Source organism: Camelus bactrianus, chromosome 13 (genome assembly GCF_048773025.1).
Source record: "Camelus bactrianus isolate YW-2024 breed Bactrian camel chromosome 13, ASM4877302v1, whole genome shotgun sequence".
Classification (NCBI taxonomy): Eukaryota; Metazoa; Chordata; class Mammalia; order Artiodactyla; family Camelidae; genus Camelus; species Camelus bactrianus.
Window position 1 is genome coordinate 68,785,848 of NC_133551.1, and position 16,067 is coordinate 68,801,914.

Below are 16,067 nucleotides of genomic sequence, written 5' to 3' on the forward strand. Positions count from 1 at the left end.
CATACCTGGGGACTCCGGTTGGTCAACCCTGGCTCAGCCAAGGAGGAGGCTGAGGCTGGAGTGAAGGTAACTGGAGCACAGGGTCCTGCTTATACATGAGGACGAGCATCACACAACCTGGGGGGAACCCACTCTACCCCATATCTCCCTGCCAGGAAGCAGGGCATAAGGAGTGGGAGACCAGGGGCCTAGGTATGCAATGCCCCCATAACCATTAGGGGGCGCCAAGAGCTTGCTCAGGGCTGGCGCAGGTAAGGAGTTAAGGTCAACGCCTTTGAAGCTGAGGTAAGGGACAGACTGCAGCTCTGTGAATCAGCTTTATTTTTTCTTGGGAACTTCTGGTTGGGAGTCATACAGCCCCCAGAGCACATCTGTGCCTGCCCTTGATAACAGCATATACTAAGCTCTTCATTTGTGAATTTGATGCCTTCATTGAGAACCCACCATATGCTGGTTTTCTGCTATCTTGCATTCTGAGCTTTGTCCAGGGTGGAATTTGTTCTTCAAGGCATGTAGCCCTTGTCCCACCAAAGAAGGGACATGGTGACTGTGGGGCCCTCTTCAGTGTTAGGTTAGCTGCCTGCTTCGCCAAGGAGTTGAGCTGGGCTGGAGGGGAGGGGTGTGTTGTGATAAGAGAGAGAAGCAGGGTCTCTGCCCAGTTTCCTTCACCAGGGCAGCTGAGGGGCCCTTTGTTTCATCTTGCCAGGCTGGCTCACTTTGGGGCCGGAGGGTTTGTCAGATTGGAAATTGCTTTCTTCAACTAGAACAGAGAACAGAGGAGTAAGAATGTAGAGGAGATTGAAAGTAGATGCTCCAACACGCTTTGAGTCTCCTAAGGGTTGATTCTGGAGTAAATTTTAGAACTGGTGTCTCCCTATTGCACAGATGGGACCATTGAGGCCCAGAGAATGGCAAGGCTGGCCACTGGCCACAAAATAAGGTAGGGGTACCTGAGCCAAGTGACTGGCCACTCTGGGCCAGGAAGTAGGTTTCATCAGAATCCCATAAGGCCCCTCCAAATTTGGATGGGAAGATATTGGTGCCCCCCACCTCCCCAGCCTGCTCAAGCATGGCTCCTCCCCTTTGCTCCACCCTCTGGACCCTGGTACCTCCACCCAAGACACGAAGCCCACAGCTCTGCCCCGAGACGTCACGAAGAGGGACTGAAGTTTCAACAGCTGGAAGAGGTTATGTGCCTGCAGGAGGGGTTGTTAGGAAACACTGGAGGACAGGTGCCGCCCACCCTACTCCTCCGGCTTCAGTTTCTCCCTAGCCCAGGAGCTTGATCAGAGGTGAAGGCCCTGGCCAGGCTCTGTCCCAGGGGTGCCCACTCCCCTTATTTCTGAGCCTGGGAGGGCTGGAAGGCTGGGATGGTGGGTGGAGACCAAGACCTGGGCCTGCGATGCCCAATGTGACCACCAGGGGTCACCAGAGTCCACATAAGGGACTAGTAGAAAGGACTTGTTACTCAGCATCATCTACCTGCACAGAGGGGTTGGGGCCACCCCTAGGTCCCCAACCTGCTTCTGTCCCTCCATGACCCCATGCACCAGGCTCTGTGCTTGCAGAGAGGGAGGGGATCAGCATTCAGAGCGATTAATTTGCCCAAGATCACACAGGGAGAATGTGGTGAACTTGAAACTGAAACCCACGTGTGCTTTCATCCAAAGCACTTTTAACCACTGTCTCTCTCCACCCAGAGTCTTCTGTTCCCCAGGCTCTCCCTCTTCGCTAGTCTCTGCATCATCCCAACAACCCTGGGATTGAAGGACAGAGGACAGGAACCGCTCTGCCCGTCCTGCAGATGAGGAAGCGGGCACAGGAGGAACAAAGAGCCACACAGCGTATCAAGGAAGCTGGAGCCAAGTCTCCCTCTGAGGCTGTTCTCCTCTATCCCAGAGTCCCTGTCTGCCCATAGCCCAGATTTCCCCCAGTACCTGGTGCAGGGAGGTCTCTGGGGACAGCTTCAGGGTCACTGGCTCTATGGGGCAGCCCTCAGCCAAGATGTTCTGGAGACACTGCTAGGGAAGGAGGGAGGGTTACGGGGGCCTGGACCAGCCTCCCCTTCCCAGGACTGCCCCTCTCAAACCAAGTCCCCTACAGGCAACCAGCTGGTCACTCCCTTCACAACCCAGCTCACTGACTCCCCAGCCCCTCCTGACACCCCATATGAGAACTCACCTGGTGTCCTGGAGCCCAGGAGGGTGGCTCAGCCTGGAGTGCCTGCACCAAGTGTGCCCTTCGCACGGTGCCCACCAGGATCTGAGACTCTGGACAGGCGGAGAGAGAGAGGGAGAGAGCCACATTATGAGAAAGGAACTAATGTTTACTGGGCAGCTGTGATGTGTCAAGAACTGTTCTGGGCATTCTCATGACTCTCAGGGACCTACAGCAGCCTATGGGTCAGAAACTATTATCACTCATTTTACAGAAGAGGAAACTGAGGCTCAGAGGCACAGAGAGGTTAATTGTCTTGCCCAAGGTCATTCAGCTTCTGACATGGAGGAGTGGTGGCTGAGGGCGGCTGGATAAAGCTGCCAGGGGACTGGGAGGTAACCTGCTCACCCTGAGATACCCCATATGGTGGGGCCACAAGGCAGGAGCAGGTCTGGGACACCTGCATGAAGACGTCTGTGCATCGGGACTGGGCTTTGTCCCTCATTTCCCGCACGACGTTTCACATCTGGCTCAGCCCAGTGAAGGCATAAACCTGGAAGGCCACCATGTTCTGAGTCCTACTGTGTGCTGGGGGCTTGGCAAGCCTCACTCCAGGGTATCACTGGAGTCTGCAGGTATTTGGTTTTGAGGGACAGCCTGATATTTTTGCTTCTTGTCCAGTAAACTAAAAACTTTACAACTGGACATATAAATGCTCCCCCCTTAAAAGTAAAGACAAAACACAAACACAATTAAAACTATTTCTTAAAAAAAAACAACAACAACAATTTCTTGGGTGAGCAGCAGGGTCCCATACACTGGGCCTTTGCTGGTTGGGAGCTCTTTGCTTCCTGTGGCCCTAAGGGTAGAAGCAGACTTTGTTCAGGAAGTGAGGCTTCTTGAGGGGTCATGCACATGCAGATATCTTCAAATGGAATATTTGGCATGTCCTAAGGGATAATGTCATAAGTGTTCCAATTTGGGTGGGGAGAAGGGCCTGGCATCTGGAATGAAAACCTCTGACAATTCCATACTCCCTATTTTCCAGATAAGGCAACTGCAGTTCATAGAGCTTAAGGGGTTTATCTACGGTTCTGCTGCTCATAAATGGCTTTATGCCTCTTGGGGTAGGTATGGGGATGACCTGTACGGTTGTGCGGGTTGCTCACTACACAAGCTACCTGCCCAAAGGCAAGTGGGGACCAAAATCCAGCTGGGCTCTGCTTGCCAAGTGTGCATCTTGTTTCATTTGCACAAAAGGGACATATGGGCTGACAGTGGCCATACATGGGCATGGCTATCTCCTCCCCTCCCCCCAGTTTATCTTTCCCGCCCATACTGTACTTGTCCTAGAGGGAAATAATGCTCTAGCTAGACCCTCCCCCAAGATTCAGCTTATATGTCTTTTAACAAGGGCTCCCATTCACTTTTCTCTAAAAAGATGTTTTTCTTATGGCAACAGGGATTGAGGGAGGTGACTCAGCTGGAGAATGCATGAAGGGGAGACTAAAGGAAGGAGCTTTCTGGGAGACCCTAGTAGTGTTTCCATCATCCTACCCCCACTCCCCAAGCACACCAGGCCTGGTTTCTAGAACCCCAAGAGCTTTTCATGGAGTGCCTTATAAGCCTCCTCTCATCTCTCATTTAAACATGTCAAGCACCCCAGGGTAGGGTGGTTATTATCTCCATTTTACCAAAGAGGAAACTAAGGCTCAGAGAGGTGATGTGACTTGCCCAAGGTCACACAGCTGCAGAGCCTGGATTCAGATTCAAGTGCCTGGCAAGTACAATGCCCTTCTCACCCTTTCCTGGGCCTGACCCTCCCAGGTCCAAGAAGAAGGTCTAGGGAACACCCCCTCCCCACTCATGCTCCACTGCTTCCTTCTGAGCACCTGTGCTCTCCACCAGCGGGTACTCGGCTGTGTCTGTGGCGGTCACGACCTTGACCACCTCCTCCAGCGGTGTGTCCTTGGCCAGCGTGGTGATGGTACAGTTCATGAAGTGCTCCACAGTTACACAGTGAGAGCTGGGGGCAGAGGGGTGCTCCCATCAGGTCCTGGAGTGGGGGGTTATCCAGGTCCCAGGATGAGGCAGGGGTACCTGGGGGGAGCTTTGCTGGTTCTCCAGCATGGGCGGGGACTAAGAGATTCCTGGGATGAACAGCTCCTAGCACCCCAAGGTGGGGAGAGACCTGGAGACCAGCTCACCTATGGCCTGTCTCTGGATTCCCAGCCCTGGACCCCTATCTCCTAGACCAGCTCCACCTTGGTCTGTTTTATCAGAAGCTGTCTCTCTAGAGAATTTCATTTGAAGAAAAGTTCTATGACAAAAAGGGGGGAAAAAAAAGCTTTAAAGTTTAAAAGTTACTGGAGTAACCACCCCCGTTTCACAGATGAGGGAATGAGTCTGGAGAAGGCTGCAGCTGTCACATGTCTAAAGCGGGCCTTAGACCAGAGGTCTCAGTGCCTCTTAGCCCCGCTTCTCTAGGAACAGAGGCTGCTTGGCCCTGCCTTGTCGAGTGAAGACCTCAAACCTCATCTCCATTCTAGTATTCTAGTCCCACCTCCAGCTCCCAACGCCCCAGTGAGGACAACAGAGCAGGAATGGGGGGAGGAGTGGGGACCTCCCAGAGCTGGTGCCGACTCTCTGACCTGAAGCAAGACATGACACCTCTCTGAACCCCACTTTCCAACACATGGGCGATGTCTGTCCTCCTGCTGTGAAGACAGACTGAGGACCCTGAGGCTTGGGAGGCCAGGACTTGCCCAAGGTCACACAGGGGGCTGGGGAGAATGAAGACTAGAGAGCAGCTGTGTGTCGGCCGCTCCCACACCCACTCATGCCCAAGGTCAGTCACTGGGGTTTGGGGGGCTCCACCCGCAGTCCGCCCTAACACCATCACCTCTGCAGCCACAACCTAAGCAGACACCACTCACTTGATCTTTCGGCCCCGGATCCACGGCAAGTACGGCAGCTTCTTGACAATGATGGTGCCATCGTACAAGGAGGGCTGGCAGCTCTGGGCGATGGCATTGGCTGCCAGCACCGCCATCAGCACAGGCAGAGCGTGCACGATCTGGCCAGTCAGCTCGAAGGCCAGCAATGCCGTGGAGATGGAGTGAGTCACAGCTCCTGAGAAAGCCGCAGCCCCTGCAGGGGGCAGGGCCAGGGAGGGACTGCTCAGGCCAGGGGACCACCTCATGCAGAGGGCCAGGCTGCTGTGGCTGTGGCCTATGGCGAGGGTGGGAATTATCTAGAGGCCATACACTGGTCACTGTTGGAAGGGCCCCTGTGCCTGGGCTTGGTGAGGGAGAGAGGAGCATCCTGTCTTAGCTTGGTGAAGTAAGGGAGAGGATGGGGGACCAGGGACAAGACAGGAGCTAGAATCATGGGGCTTAGGGGGTGGGGCTCAGTGGGAGGCTAATGACCTCCCTGTGCCCTGCAGAACTACTGGCTGAGTCTCCAGGTCCAGCCCAGCCCCACCATGACTACCCAGGAACTCGGTCTACTCACCTGCCAGGGCATACCCCCCAGGCATGATGGGGTTGGTGACCCCTCCGGCCACAATGCCTTCTGGAAAGGCAAGAGAGAGGGCCTCCCCGATGAGGCGCCCGATGGCAGCTCCTGGCCACAGACTTAGGATGAGGACAGGGAACCAGGCTGAACCCGTCCCTACAGCCCTCCATCCCTGGTGACCAACCTCAGTACCATCCTGGGGAGGTGGGTGGACCAGGAGCCATGGCCCTGCCCCAATAACCCTGATCCTCTCAGACCCGCAAGACCCAGACTCACCCAAGATGAATATGGGCATGAAGTAGCCAGCGGGCATGGGGATTGTGGTGGCCAGAATCAGCATCCAGAACTGTGGGTGGAGGGAACCCAGCGGGCAGAGGTTAGAGGCAGCTGGACAGGAGTGGGCAAGGGAGAGGCCGGACATGGGAGCTTCCTGGTGAGGGGAGAAGGCCTGGGCACACACCCATCACCAGTGTCTGGTGTGAGGGAAGGCGTGGCCAGGGGAGGGAACCCCACTCTGATGAAGTGCCTACTGGGTGCCTGGTGCTGTGCCAGGGACTTTCTTTTCTTCCCTCTCAATCTTCCTTTGCTGTAGGCACAGTAACTACCCCATTTTAAAGATGAGGAAACCGAGGCTCAGAGGGCTGAAGCAACTTGCTCAAGACCACACAGTAGCAGAGGTCAGGTCACGGAGTCTGGATGAAGGCCCTGGCCCTGTGCTACATGCCGTGGGGAGGGACCCCCATCCCACTGAAGGCTGATCTTGGCTCTGTGCACACCCTTGGGGGCCCCAGGGTACCCACCTTCATCACCAGGAAGAAGGTGAGGGTCCCAAAGATGGTGAACTGTGGATGGTACCATTCGAACCACAGGTTCTGGGGGTCGGGCTCTGTGGGCCAGGGTGGGGATGAGTTCCGGGTCATCAGCGCCCATGAGTTGTTGTCAAATAGTGAGTCCAGGTGCTCCTTCATGGACAGCTGGAGCCAGGGGCAGGTCGGGGCTCTGCGTGAGGGCTGGGCCGCAGTCCCCTGCCACCTCCTCACTGCCCAATCCTGCCTCCAGTCCTCCCCTGCCCCTCCCAGAGCTGCAGCCGCCTCATCTGGAAAGTGTCACACGGGCATGTCCTTATAGGTGTGGTGGGGCTGAGGGAGATGACAGACACAGAGTGGACAACGCTGGGCATTCCCTCCTCTGGTCCCCCCCAGTTCAGCACCCCTTACCCGAGAAGCCATGAAGCGGCCCACGCCCGGCGGGTAGGTGATGGAGGCGAGAACCCAGGCCGCCAGCGCTGAATACAGAGGCTTGCTGTTGGGGGTGGGGCAGTCAGCTCCAGTGCCGGCCCTCCTCTCCCCCCCAACCCCATGGAGGGCAAAATCGGGCAAGAGCAGGTCCCACTATCCCAGGGGCTGACACTGAGGCAGGAACGGGAGGAGGGGGGACAGGAGCAGGGGACATGGGGGGTTTGGCCCACACCACTCCGGAAACAAGGGGGCAGGGCTGAGAGGATAGTGTGGATCAGAGGAGGGCTGCCCAGCCAGGCAGGTGGGGCCAGGGCAGGGCTGGCCAGGGCACGGCGGGGCTGGCTCTGAAATGCCGATGTCAAGGGGCAGACAAGGTTGGGAGGAAAGGGGGCTCAGTAAGTGGTCCAGGGCTTGGTAGGGGGTTCAGTGAAGGGGTGGGAGGTTAGTGAGGGAGGACTCAGGAGGGGTAGGGGTCAAATGTTGGGGTTGGTAGCCCAGTAAGCTGGGAGAGCAGCAACTGAGGGGACCTGGGCAGGGGTGTTAGTGAGGGGAAGGGGGCTCCAGAAATGGGGTGTGGGCTAGGGAAGTTGGGGGACTCAGTAGGAGGATGGGGGTGCAGTCAAGGGGTGGGGCTCTCTCTGTACATAAGGTAGTCGCAGGCTCAGGAGGCTGAGAGTCTGGGATGGCCTCCCTGAAAGGTCCCCCAGCCCCTGTCAGAGCCCACCTGGTGGCCAGCAGCTTGGAGAAGACCTGGTTGGTCTTGACAAAGCCAAGAAACATCCGCTGACAGAAGAGGTAAGCACAGCTCAGGATGCCACAGATGGCCCTGCAGGGAGGAGAGGGGGAGGGGAGTCCAGAGCCCGTCTTCAGAACCGAGGGCAGCAGTTCAGGCTGGGGGAGGCCCCCAGATGGGCTCTCGGGGGGCCCATGGAACCCACTCACCCCAGCGCCACAAAAAAGAAAATCTCTGGCAGGTCGAAGGGGACATCCACCCGGAAATTGGTCTTGTAGAGCGAGGTGATGGTCTCTGGGAAAGGAAGGGAGTGGGGATCAGGGAGCACACTTCTACCCTAGTCAAACCCGAGGCTCAGAATCACCAGGAAGGGGTGGCGGGAGTGCCAGGTCTGCTCCGGAACCCCCTTCTCTGGACATTTTAGACTCCACCACCTGGGCTCTTCCTCTCTGACTGGCTTCGTCCCTTCTCACCTCTGGGCCCCCATCCTCCATGCCAAATACAGCTCAGCTCCCTTCTAGACTCCTAGAAGGAGTCGGGGAAGGAAGAGGAAGAAGAGGGGAGACAAAAGAAGACATGGGAGGAGGAAGAGGAAGGAAAAGGGAAGAAAGAGGGGAGGCAGGGTGGGGGTCAGGAGGTCCAGTGGGGAGTCACCCTGCTCGCTGTTGAAGACGGCCAGGAGGCGGAACATGAAGGCCCCGCAGGTGGCAGCGAAGAAGCCCCTCCAGTAATCCCAGACGGAGAAGTGGGAAGACATGACCTCGATGCTGAACAGGATGCCTGGGGGCGACGCTGAGCTTAGACAGACATCCCCCAACGCCCATCCCAGCCCCTGGCCTCTCCCGTCCTGCTCTCCCACAGCCCCATCTCTTTGGTCCTGAGCTGAAGTGAGGGGAGGGCAGGGCGGGAGCCCCCTGCCCAGTGAACACACCTGTACCTGCTCCTCTCGGCCATCTCAACCCTGACCACAGCCTGTGGGATGGGGACGATTACAACCTCCATTTCACAGATGAGGAAATGAGGCTGAGAGCTGAAGTCACCAACCCAGGGTCACACAGGGGAGCTGGGTTTCTAACCCAAGTCTGTCTGATGTAACAGTGAAGCTTCTCGACCTTCAGCCCCATCCCCACCCTGGGCTGGCTGTGCCCTCCCAGTAAGACTGAAGTTAAGAACTGAGACTGGATTAGCCCACAACCTCCCTCCGGGTACCTGTGCTGTACAGAGGACCGAGCTGGTCAGTCTGACCACGCCAGGGGACCAGGGGACCAGGGGACCGGAGGGATGTGTGGGAGTGGTGGTGGTGGGGTCATGGGGGAGGCTCTCACCGCTGAAGGGCGCTGCGAACACCGTGGCCACGCCCACCGTCGCTGCAGCCACCAGCATTTCGTTCTGCTTGTTCTTGTTCTGGGGGGATCCCAGAGTCCCAGGCTCAGAGTCAGCCCTCGCCCTCCCCTCCCTTCCCTCCCATTCCCCCAGTGGTGCGGGGAGGGGCCTGAGCCCCTTACCTCTGACTCCCCTTTGGCTTTGGTGCGCAGGCGGCCCAGGTAGGCAGCGATCATCACAGACAGGTGCACGAAGGGGCCCTGCCAGAGGAGGAATGGGCACAGGGCACAGGGCTCACCTCGTGGGGGCTGCAGGGGCCCTTGCTCCTCCCCCTCCTTCCCTTGGGACCCAGGGTTGAGGGGCAGAGGGAGACTCATCCAGAGACAGCAGTGGCTTCCCCACCTGTACCTGAAACCGTACCTGTACCCGTACCTGTACCCTTATCCTCCATTCTCCTGGCTCTTGTCACACTCTGAGGACCTGGCCTGCCTCCTCCCCAAGACTGAGCTCCCCAGTGCAGGCACTGGCCTGAGTCCCCACTGACCCAGCTTCAGTGGGGTGATGGGGAAACAGCAGAGGGGGCAGGAGGGTGGGGTGGGGTGGGGTGGGGTACTCTGATGCCCAAACATACCACTTTGCCCAGGAAGAGGGTGCTGCCAGTGGCCAGGGTGCATGTGAGACCCACCACCTTGGCCCCAAAGTTCTTGATATCCAGGTAGTCCTCCAAGACCACACCCGACAAGATTGTCTTCAGCTCCGGAATTCCAGATCCTTGGCAGGGGATGGACGGGCAGGGGACAAGAGGAGGGACAATCTCTAGATTAGCCCTTAACACTTTATCCTGCACGGTGTTTCACATCATGATCTTGTCAGGTCTCCTAAATCCTGTGAGTTAGGATCTGCAAACTCATTTCGCAGATGAGGGTCAGAGAGGGGATGTGAACTGTCCACGTTCTTCCAGCTGCACCTGGCAGACAGCTATGACAGGGTGGGGGAACCCAGGAGAGAATCTTGGGCCACCTGGATGAATCTCAGGCCCCTCAGCTCCCCTCTGCTGGCCTGTGGCTGGAGGCAGAGCTGAAAGTTCCCCTTCTGAGCTCCTCCCTAGGGAACCAAGGCACCAGCCCAGAGGAGCACTCAGAGAGGCAGCCGAGCCCCCAGGGACCCAAGAGTCAATGTCTGGCCTTCTCACTGTGTGACCTCAGGCAAGTGACACGACTCCTCTGAGCCTGGCTTCTTTGGCTGTGAAACAGGGTTACTGCTTCCTGCTTCTCCACATCAGGAGCCCCACAGGGTAGGGAAAGGGTTTGGCCAGTGGGCACCGCAAGGCAAGGCACACCGGCAAACGGAGTGATAACGGGGCTTACCTCCTGAGAAGGGCGTGATGCTCTGGGAGAAACCCGAGGAGAAGGAGACCAGGGCCACGGGGTACATCGTCCAGGAGAGATACCGGAGTAGGTGGCTGTCCCCAATCTCCCGGTACAGCCACTTGTGCGCTGGGGACAGCCAGGAGTCAGGGAGCGGTCCATGGGCTCTGCAGCCCTCGGGAGCCCACTTGCTCGCCAGGAAACGGAGGTTCAGAGAGGGGTAGCTCAGGGCAGCCAGGGAATGGCATATTCCCAAGAGGAGGCTTGGGAATGGATCCCAAGCCTGGTGTTGCCGCTCCCTAGCTGAGTGACCTTGCACAAGCGACTCAACCTCTCTGAGCCTCTGTTTCCCTGTCTGTCAAATGGGCTAGTGATGGTACTTCCCTAACAGGGTCATTGTGAGAAAGCACCTCAAAGGATGTCTGGTGCACAGCGGGTCCTCACGATGACTTCCTGAGTGAGTCTCCCAGAGAAGGTATGTTAGACCCTTCCTGCCCCACATCCCCTCTTCCAGGGAGGCCTCAGGGTGGAGAGAGCCTGCTGAAGCAGGGGGAAAGGATGTTCTATGCCTGGGGGACATAGTGCCCTCCCCCAGAGGTACTGAGCTGAGAGCAAGGAGGGAGGAGAAGGAGCCGGGGCGGCAGGAAGCAGTGGGCACTGAGCTCAGAGGATAAAGGGCCCTTGGGAACATTTTCTCCCTCTCACTCATTGTGCAGTTGAGGAAACTGAGGCCCACAGAGGGGCAGGAGCCTGCCCAGGGTCACACAGCAAGTCAAGAGCAAAGCCAGGACCAGATCCAGGCCTCCTCCCCCCCCACCCCCGCTGCACCCGACGGCCCATCTGGCATCCTGAGAGCGTGCTTGGAAGTCCGGGTCCAGAGCAGGCGTGCATGCCCGGGATGGGTTACCTCGGACCACACGCCCGACGGCAAAACTCATGGCGTAGCTGATCAGGGCCATGAGCACCCCGAGGGTTGTCAGGAAGTACCAGTCCTCACCCACGCGGAACAGCTTCTCCTTCAGCCACTCCAGGCCATCTGCGGCAGGGGCACTGAGTCACAGCCCTGAGCCGGGTGGGGGCAGCGCCTTCCCCGGAGGCCTGCTTAGGCTCCAGGCAGAGAGGGTGGGGGCTGTGTGGGGCTAGGGCAGGCATTCGAGTCCAGAGAAGCAGGGGTGGGGCTGTGCCCCATGTGAGGGCAGCAGGATTTGCGGCAAGTGAAGGCAGCACAGCGGATGCCAGGCCTATTGGCCCCACCAGGAGGGAGCCTTTGAGCCTCCCTCCCTCCCCAGCCCTGCCCTTACTGCGGTTCCTATGGAAGAATGGCCAAGGGGGCAGGGTGTGGAGGGGGTGCTGGGAGCTACACTTTCTCCAGTACCCCTGCGGGGTCTGTAGCTTAGAGAACGGGAGAGTATACAGAGACTGCTGTGCCGTCCCAGGACCTGGGGGGGAGTCCTGGTGTCAGGCCAGAGAGCACCCGCTGGGCCCCTAGCAAGTCCCCTGGCACCGTAATCAAGCCTAGGGGCTGCCTTCCCAAAAGGCAGAGGGCAGACATCTATCCCGTCTGAGCCATAGACAGGCAGACAGGTCCCCTCCCTCTCTGCCATCCAGGAGACTCTGGGCAAGTGGAAGGGGGAGGGCAGCTCTTGGGCTCCAAGGTGGGTGGGGAGGGAGGCCTGGGTAGGGTGACGGCCCAAGGGGTCTTCGACAGGGAGAGGAAGGGACCCTAAGTCTCACCTTGGATGCCTCGGCGGATGCGGGGACACGGGCCCCATAACTCCTGAAGAGTCACAGGGTTCCCCGAAGAGCCCTCACGAAGCCCTACCAGCTCCTCCATCAGGTCCCTAAGGGAGTGGACAGGCAGGTGGATCCTTGGTGAGCTGCTCCAACACCCGCTGGGCCCTTCCAAAATCTACTTCCTGGATAGAAAGGAAAGGTGGCATTTTCAGGAGGGATCAGAAGTCTGGTGTGTCCTCATTCCTGAGGGGGTGTCACTGAGAGTGCTAATGTTCTGGGTCAGGGTGTGGGGTTCCTAGTGTCCCCTCCATGTTCAGCAGCAGACTGATCAAGGAAGGACCCCAGGCTCAGAGCCCCCTTCCCCCTCCTGTGGCCACTGCTCCTACCCTCCCAGGAAGCTTGGCTGCTTCCACTGCTCAGAGCAGTCTCTGCCCAGGGGAGTCACTGTCTCCCTGTGGGGTCCCTATGGACCGCTCTGACTCCCCATGCCCATCCCGGACCCCCCTCTCCCTCAGATCAGGCCACAGAATCAGGAAAACCCCAGCACCAGAAGGAGAGCCTGTGAGGCAAAGGAGATGCTGGCTCCCTGCCCCCCAGCCTCCTGGTCCTGTGCTGCCTGCCCTGCCCCGGCCCAGGCAGGTTCCATCCAAGTCCCTGCCCCAGCTTTGCACCCGGCGGCCCCTCACCTCCGTCAGTCCGCTCTGCTGTGGCCCCAGCCAGCCCTCCTCTGACAGAGACTCCTTTGCTCCCAGCTCAGGTGCACCTGGACAGGTGTGTGTTCCACCAATCAACATCCTGGCCCCCCCTCCTCTGCGCCCCGCCGGGGTTTACCCTGGCCATTAAGAATGTCCTTGACAAACCAACTGGAACTGCCCCAGCCAGCTGAGCGGTACAGGTCAGAGCAGCCAAGAGGGATCGGGGGCAGGGGCTCCCCCGACCCACCAGAGCCACACAGAGGCAGGTGGTACCCAACTGAGCTGCAGGCCGGGGTACACAGGCCCTGGGAGGGGGAAGCTCATGACACAGCAGGATGGTGAGGGGTCACCTGCAGGGGCTGAAGGTCAGGGCCCCAGATTCTCAGAGCTGGGCATGGGAGGGGTTTAAAATAGCAGAGAAGGGAGAGGGGGAAACCAATGGAATGGGAGGAAGGACTCATAGACGAGGAGCACTGCCATAACCACACCCTTGTTACATGCCAGGCACTGTGCTCAATCATCCTCCAGATTGGTGCGTGCTCATGGGAACCCAACGAGGCAGGCAGTATTAGCCCATTTTAAAGAAACAGAGTCTCAGAGAGGTGAAACTGCTTGCCCAAGGTCACAGAGGCCGAGGGACAAAGCTGAGATTTCCACCCAGGCTTGCCTGGTTCCAAAGCTTGCACCCTACTCCAAGTTCCTGCCTCAATGACCTGCCTTGCTCAGAGGTGGAGAGGAGGCGGACAAGCTTGAGCAGGGGCAGGGAATTGCTGGGGCTGCCGAGGAACTTGGACTAGATCCTCATGTCCAGACCCTCCAATCTCAGAAAATTGCCTCTCAAATCACAGCACCCAAGAGGCAGTGGCATTGCTTGGGGCTTCTGGGTAAATGCCACAGACTTGTCCCACCTCAACAGAGGGTAGGAATGTGCACATAACATCTGGTACCCTGTTCATCCTCCCTGCCCCTTTCTGGATCGGAGACAGCAGCACCGTTTTGCAGATGATACATGGAGGATCAGAGAGGTGCAGTTGCTCAGCTAAGGTCACACAGCAAAGGCTGAACCCAGACCTAGACTCTGTGGCTCTTCCTCTGCCCGGAGCTCCTCCAGCTCCTATGGCTTAATCATTCAGGGCCAAGGTTTGGGCACAAGCAGAGGATTTGTATCTGATGTCACTTTTAGAAGATTTTGGTAAGAGATCTGGGACAACCCCCTCCCTCGACTTCCAGAAAAAGCCCCGCTTCTGAAAATCACTGTGGCCCTTCAATGACTTGTTAAAATCCTGAGACCCTGAGCCATCCTCTGCCTCTAGATGTCAGGCCATGTCAATCCAAACTAGGAGCATGTGGGAAAAAAAAAAAAGATATAAACAAAACCCAAACAAAATAGGAGCATGTGTGTGTTGTGAGAGGTGGGGTGGGGGCTTGCTGCTGTGCATGGACCTGGGCCCACTGTTGCCTTGGCTACACCAACCTGTGTACAGTAACAGGATAACCGACCATCCTGTTGACATCCCAAACCCCAATCTCTGGTCTCGGGCAGCTGGCTATAATTCACAGCCGGCACTGGCCAGCCACTCAGCACCGCATGTCCACACCCTCACCCCCCAGCACTGGGAGCACCCGGAAATTGGGAAGAGGGCAGCATAGGGACCCGGTGCTGGTGGCAAGTCCCTGCCAAAGCCGTTTCCCCCACCTGCCAGCCCCCAACTTCTCCCTCTTCTGCATCAAGCAGTGAAGGGTGAGAGCAGTGATACCTGCTGAGTGATGAGTGGTTCCTAGCACCAGCCTGTGGGCTGGCTGAGAAGAGGGTCTGATGGGAGCAGATTCCTGGTCCTTTCCCAAGACCCCAAGTCAGAATCTTGGGGTACATGGGAAAAGTGTGTGTTTGTTAAAAGTTCCTTCAAGTGACTGGGATGCCCCTAGGTCTGAGGTTCAAGGCATTGGGTCATCTCTGAAGCACCTTCTGCCCAGGGATCTGAAGGGAGAGACATGCACAGAGACAGGGGAATGGCCTTGATGACCTTTCAGGGTCCCTCTTGGCCACTGAAGCCAGTGGATGCAGTGCATGTGTGGGTGACGCCTCAGGGATGGAGAGAAGGGGGGGGCAGGGATGGTGGGCGGGGGTGGGTAATGAGATCTGACGTCCAGGAGCAGTGACTCAGGCTCTCAGTACCATGACAGTGTGTCTGCATTTAGCCACTGGCTCCTGTTACCCTGGCGGGTGGCAGGCTTCTGGGCCCCCCACCCCCCACCCCCACCTTCTTTCCGTCTCTCCTCAGTGCTTGTAACTTCCTGGCAGTCCTACTAGAACCCCCTCGGTCAGGATGTGTGACACAAGCCATGCAGGAATATCCACTGGAGAGACAGGCCCCTCTTGCTCCAGCCACCACCCTCGCCCCAGTTTATGGACCAGTGATCACCTCTGCAAATGGAGCCCCCCAAGTATGAAGTTCTGTGGGAGCCAGAGGAAAGGGAAACAGTCCCCACCTTCAGAAGACCCCAATCTAATGGGGAGACAGGCGAACCCCTGCCCCAGGGGAGCTGCCACTCTGACGGGAGAGAGGACACAGCAGAGGACACAGGAAGACCATGTCACACTCTGGGGGTGGGGGGCAAAGACAGTCAGTACAGCAGGCATCTGGGCAGGATCCCTTGCGTGGGCTGCAGCCATCAGAGAAGCCTCCATGGGGGAGGAGGAACCAGAGCTGATCTGGTTAGGAAGGGCAGGGTCTGGAGAGGAGAGCAGAGGCCCACACTGCAACCTGGGCAGCAGGGGGCCCGCGAGCCTCTCAGAACGGCCTTGCCCTGCTTCACCTCCTGGTCCTGCAGGATGTCAGTCCTGGCTCTGCTGAGCCGTGGGTGGGCAGAGAGGGGCTCCTCAGGGTGTTCTGGGCCAACCTGTCTCCTTCCACGAATGTTCAGGTCACCCTGGCCCCCTGGAGGGTTTGGATCAGACACATCTGGGTTCCAATCCCAGCTCTGCACTTACCCACGTGCCAGCCCCAGGCTCTCTGTGAGGCTCCATTTCTCTGTCTCTAAAATGGGATTACTATCTCCTTCCCAGCCATGTGGGGATCAAATGAGGCCATGCTGGAAAGCTCACAGCCGGAAGCCTGTGCCCTGCAGGCGCCTCAGAAGTCAGAGCTAGAACAACTGTCTCGTGGAATTCTCCTTTACCTCTAACTGAAACCCTGCCCGCGGCCATCCCGGCATCTCCTTTGAGCCGGAGGTGAAGCAGACGGTTTCTGGGAACATAACCTTCTATATCGTTAAGGACCATTACTAAATGAGCTGCTCTCTT

The 16,067-nt window shown here is 57.9% G+C and overlaps 1 protein-coding gene across 4 annotated transcripts; it reads right to left on the bottom strand.

Annotated features, from left to right (window-relative positions):
* Positions 1–304: 304 nt before the first annotated feature.
* LOC105070932 (chloride channel protein ClC-Ka) lies at positions 305–12,874 on the bottom strand. Of its 4 annotated transcripts, none has more exons than XM_010957483.3 (20): positions 12,755–12,873; positions 12,069–12,250; positions 11,242–11,370; positions 10,335–10,463; positions 9,599–9,738; positions 9,150–9,227; positions 8,970–9,048; positions 8,299–8,424; positions 7,854–7,938; positions 7,636–7,737; positions 6,891–6,975; positions 6,474–6,647; positions 5,950–6,019; positions 5,671–5,781; positions 5,094–5,307; positions 4,050–4,183; positions 2,182–2,270; positions 1,938–2,018; positions 1,110–1,196; positions 305–760 (listed from the first exon to the last, which is right to left on the bottom strand). In XM_010957483.3, exons 2-20 carry the CDS (start codon positions 12,166–12,168, stop codon positions 713–715), a joined length of 2,061 nt encoding a protein of 686 aa, XP_010955785.2. In that variant the 5' UTR covers positions 12,169–12,250; positions 12,755–12,873; the 3' UTR covers positions 305–712. The 4 variants fall into 4 exon arrangements, with proteins under 4 accessions (XP_010955785.2, XP_010955784.2, XP_074233446.1 ...); XM_010957482.3 differs by having other exon boundaries at positions 1,938–2,021; XM_074377345.1 differs by lacking the exon at positions 12,755–12,873 and adding an exon at positions 12,455–12,476 and having other exon boundaries at positions 1,938–2,021.
* Between the last annotated feature and the right edge of the window lie 3,193 nt (positions 12,875–16,067).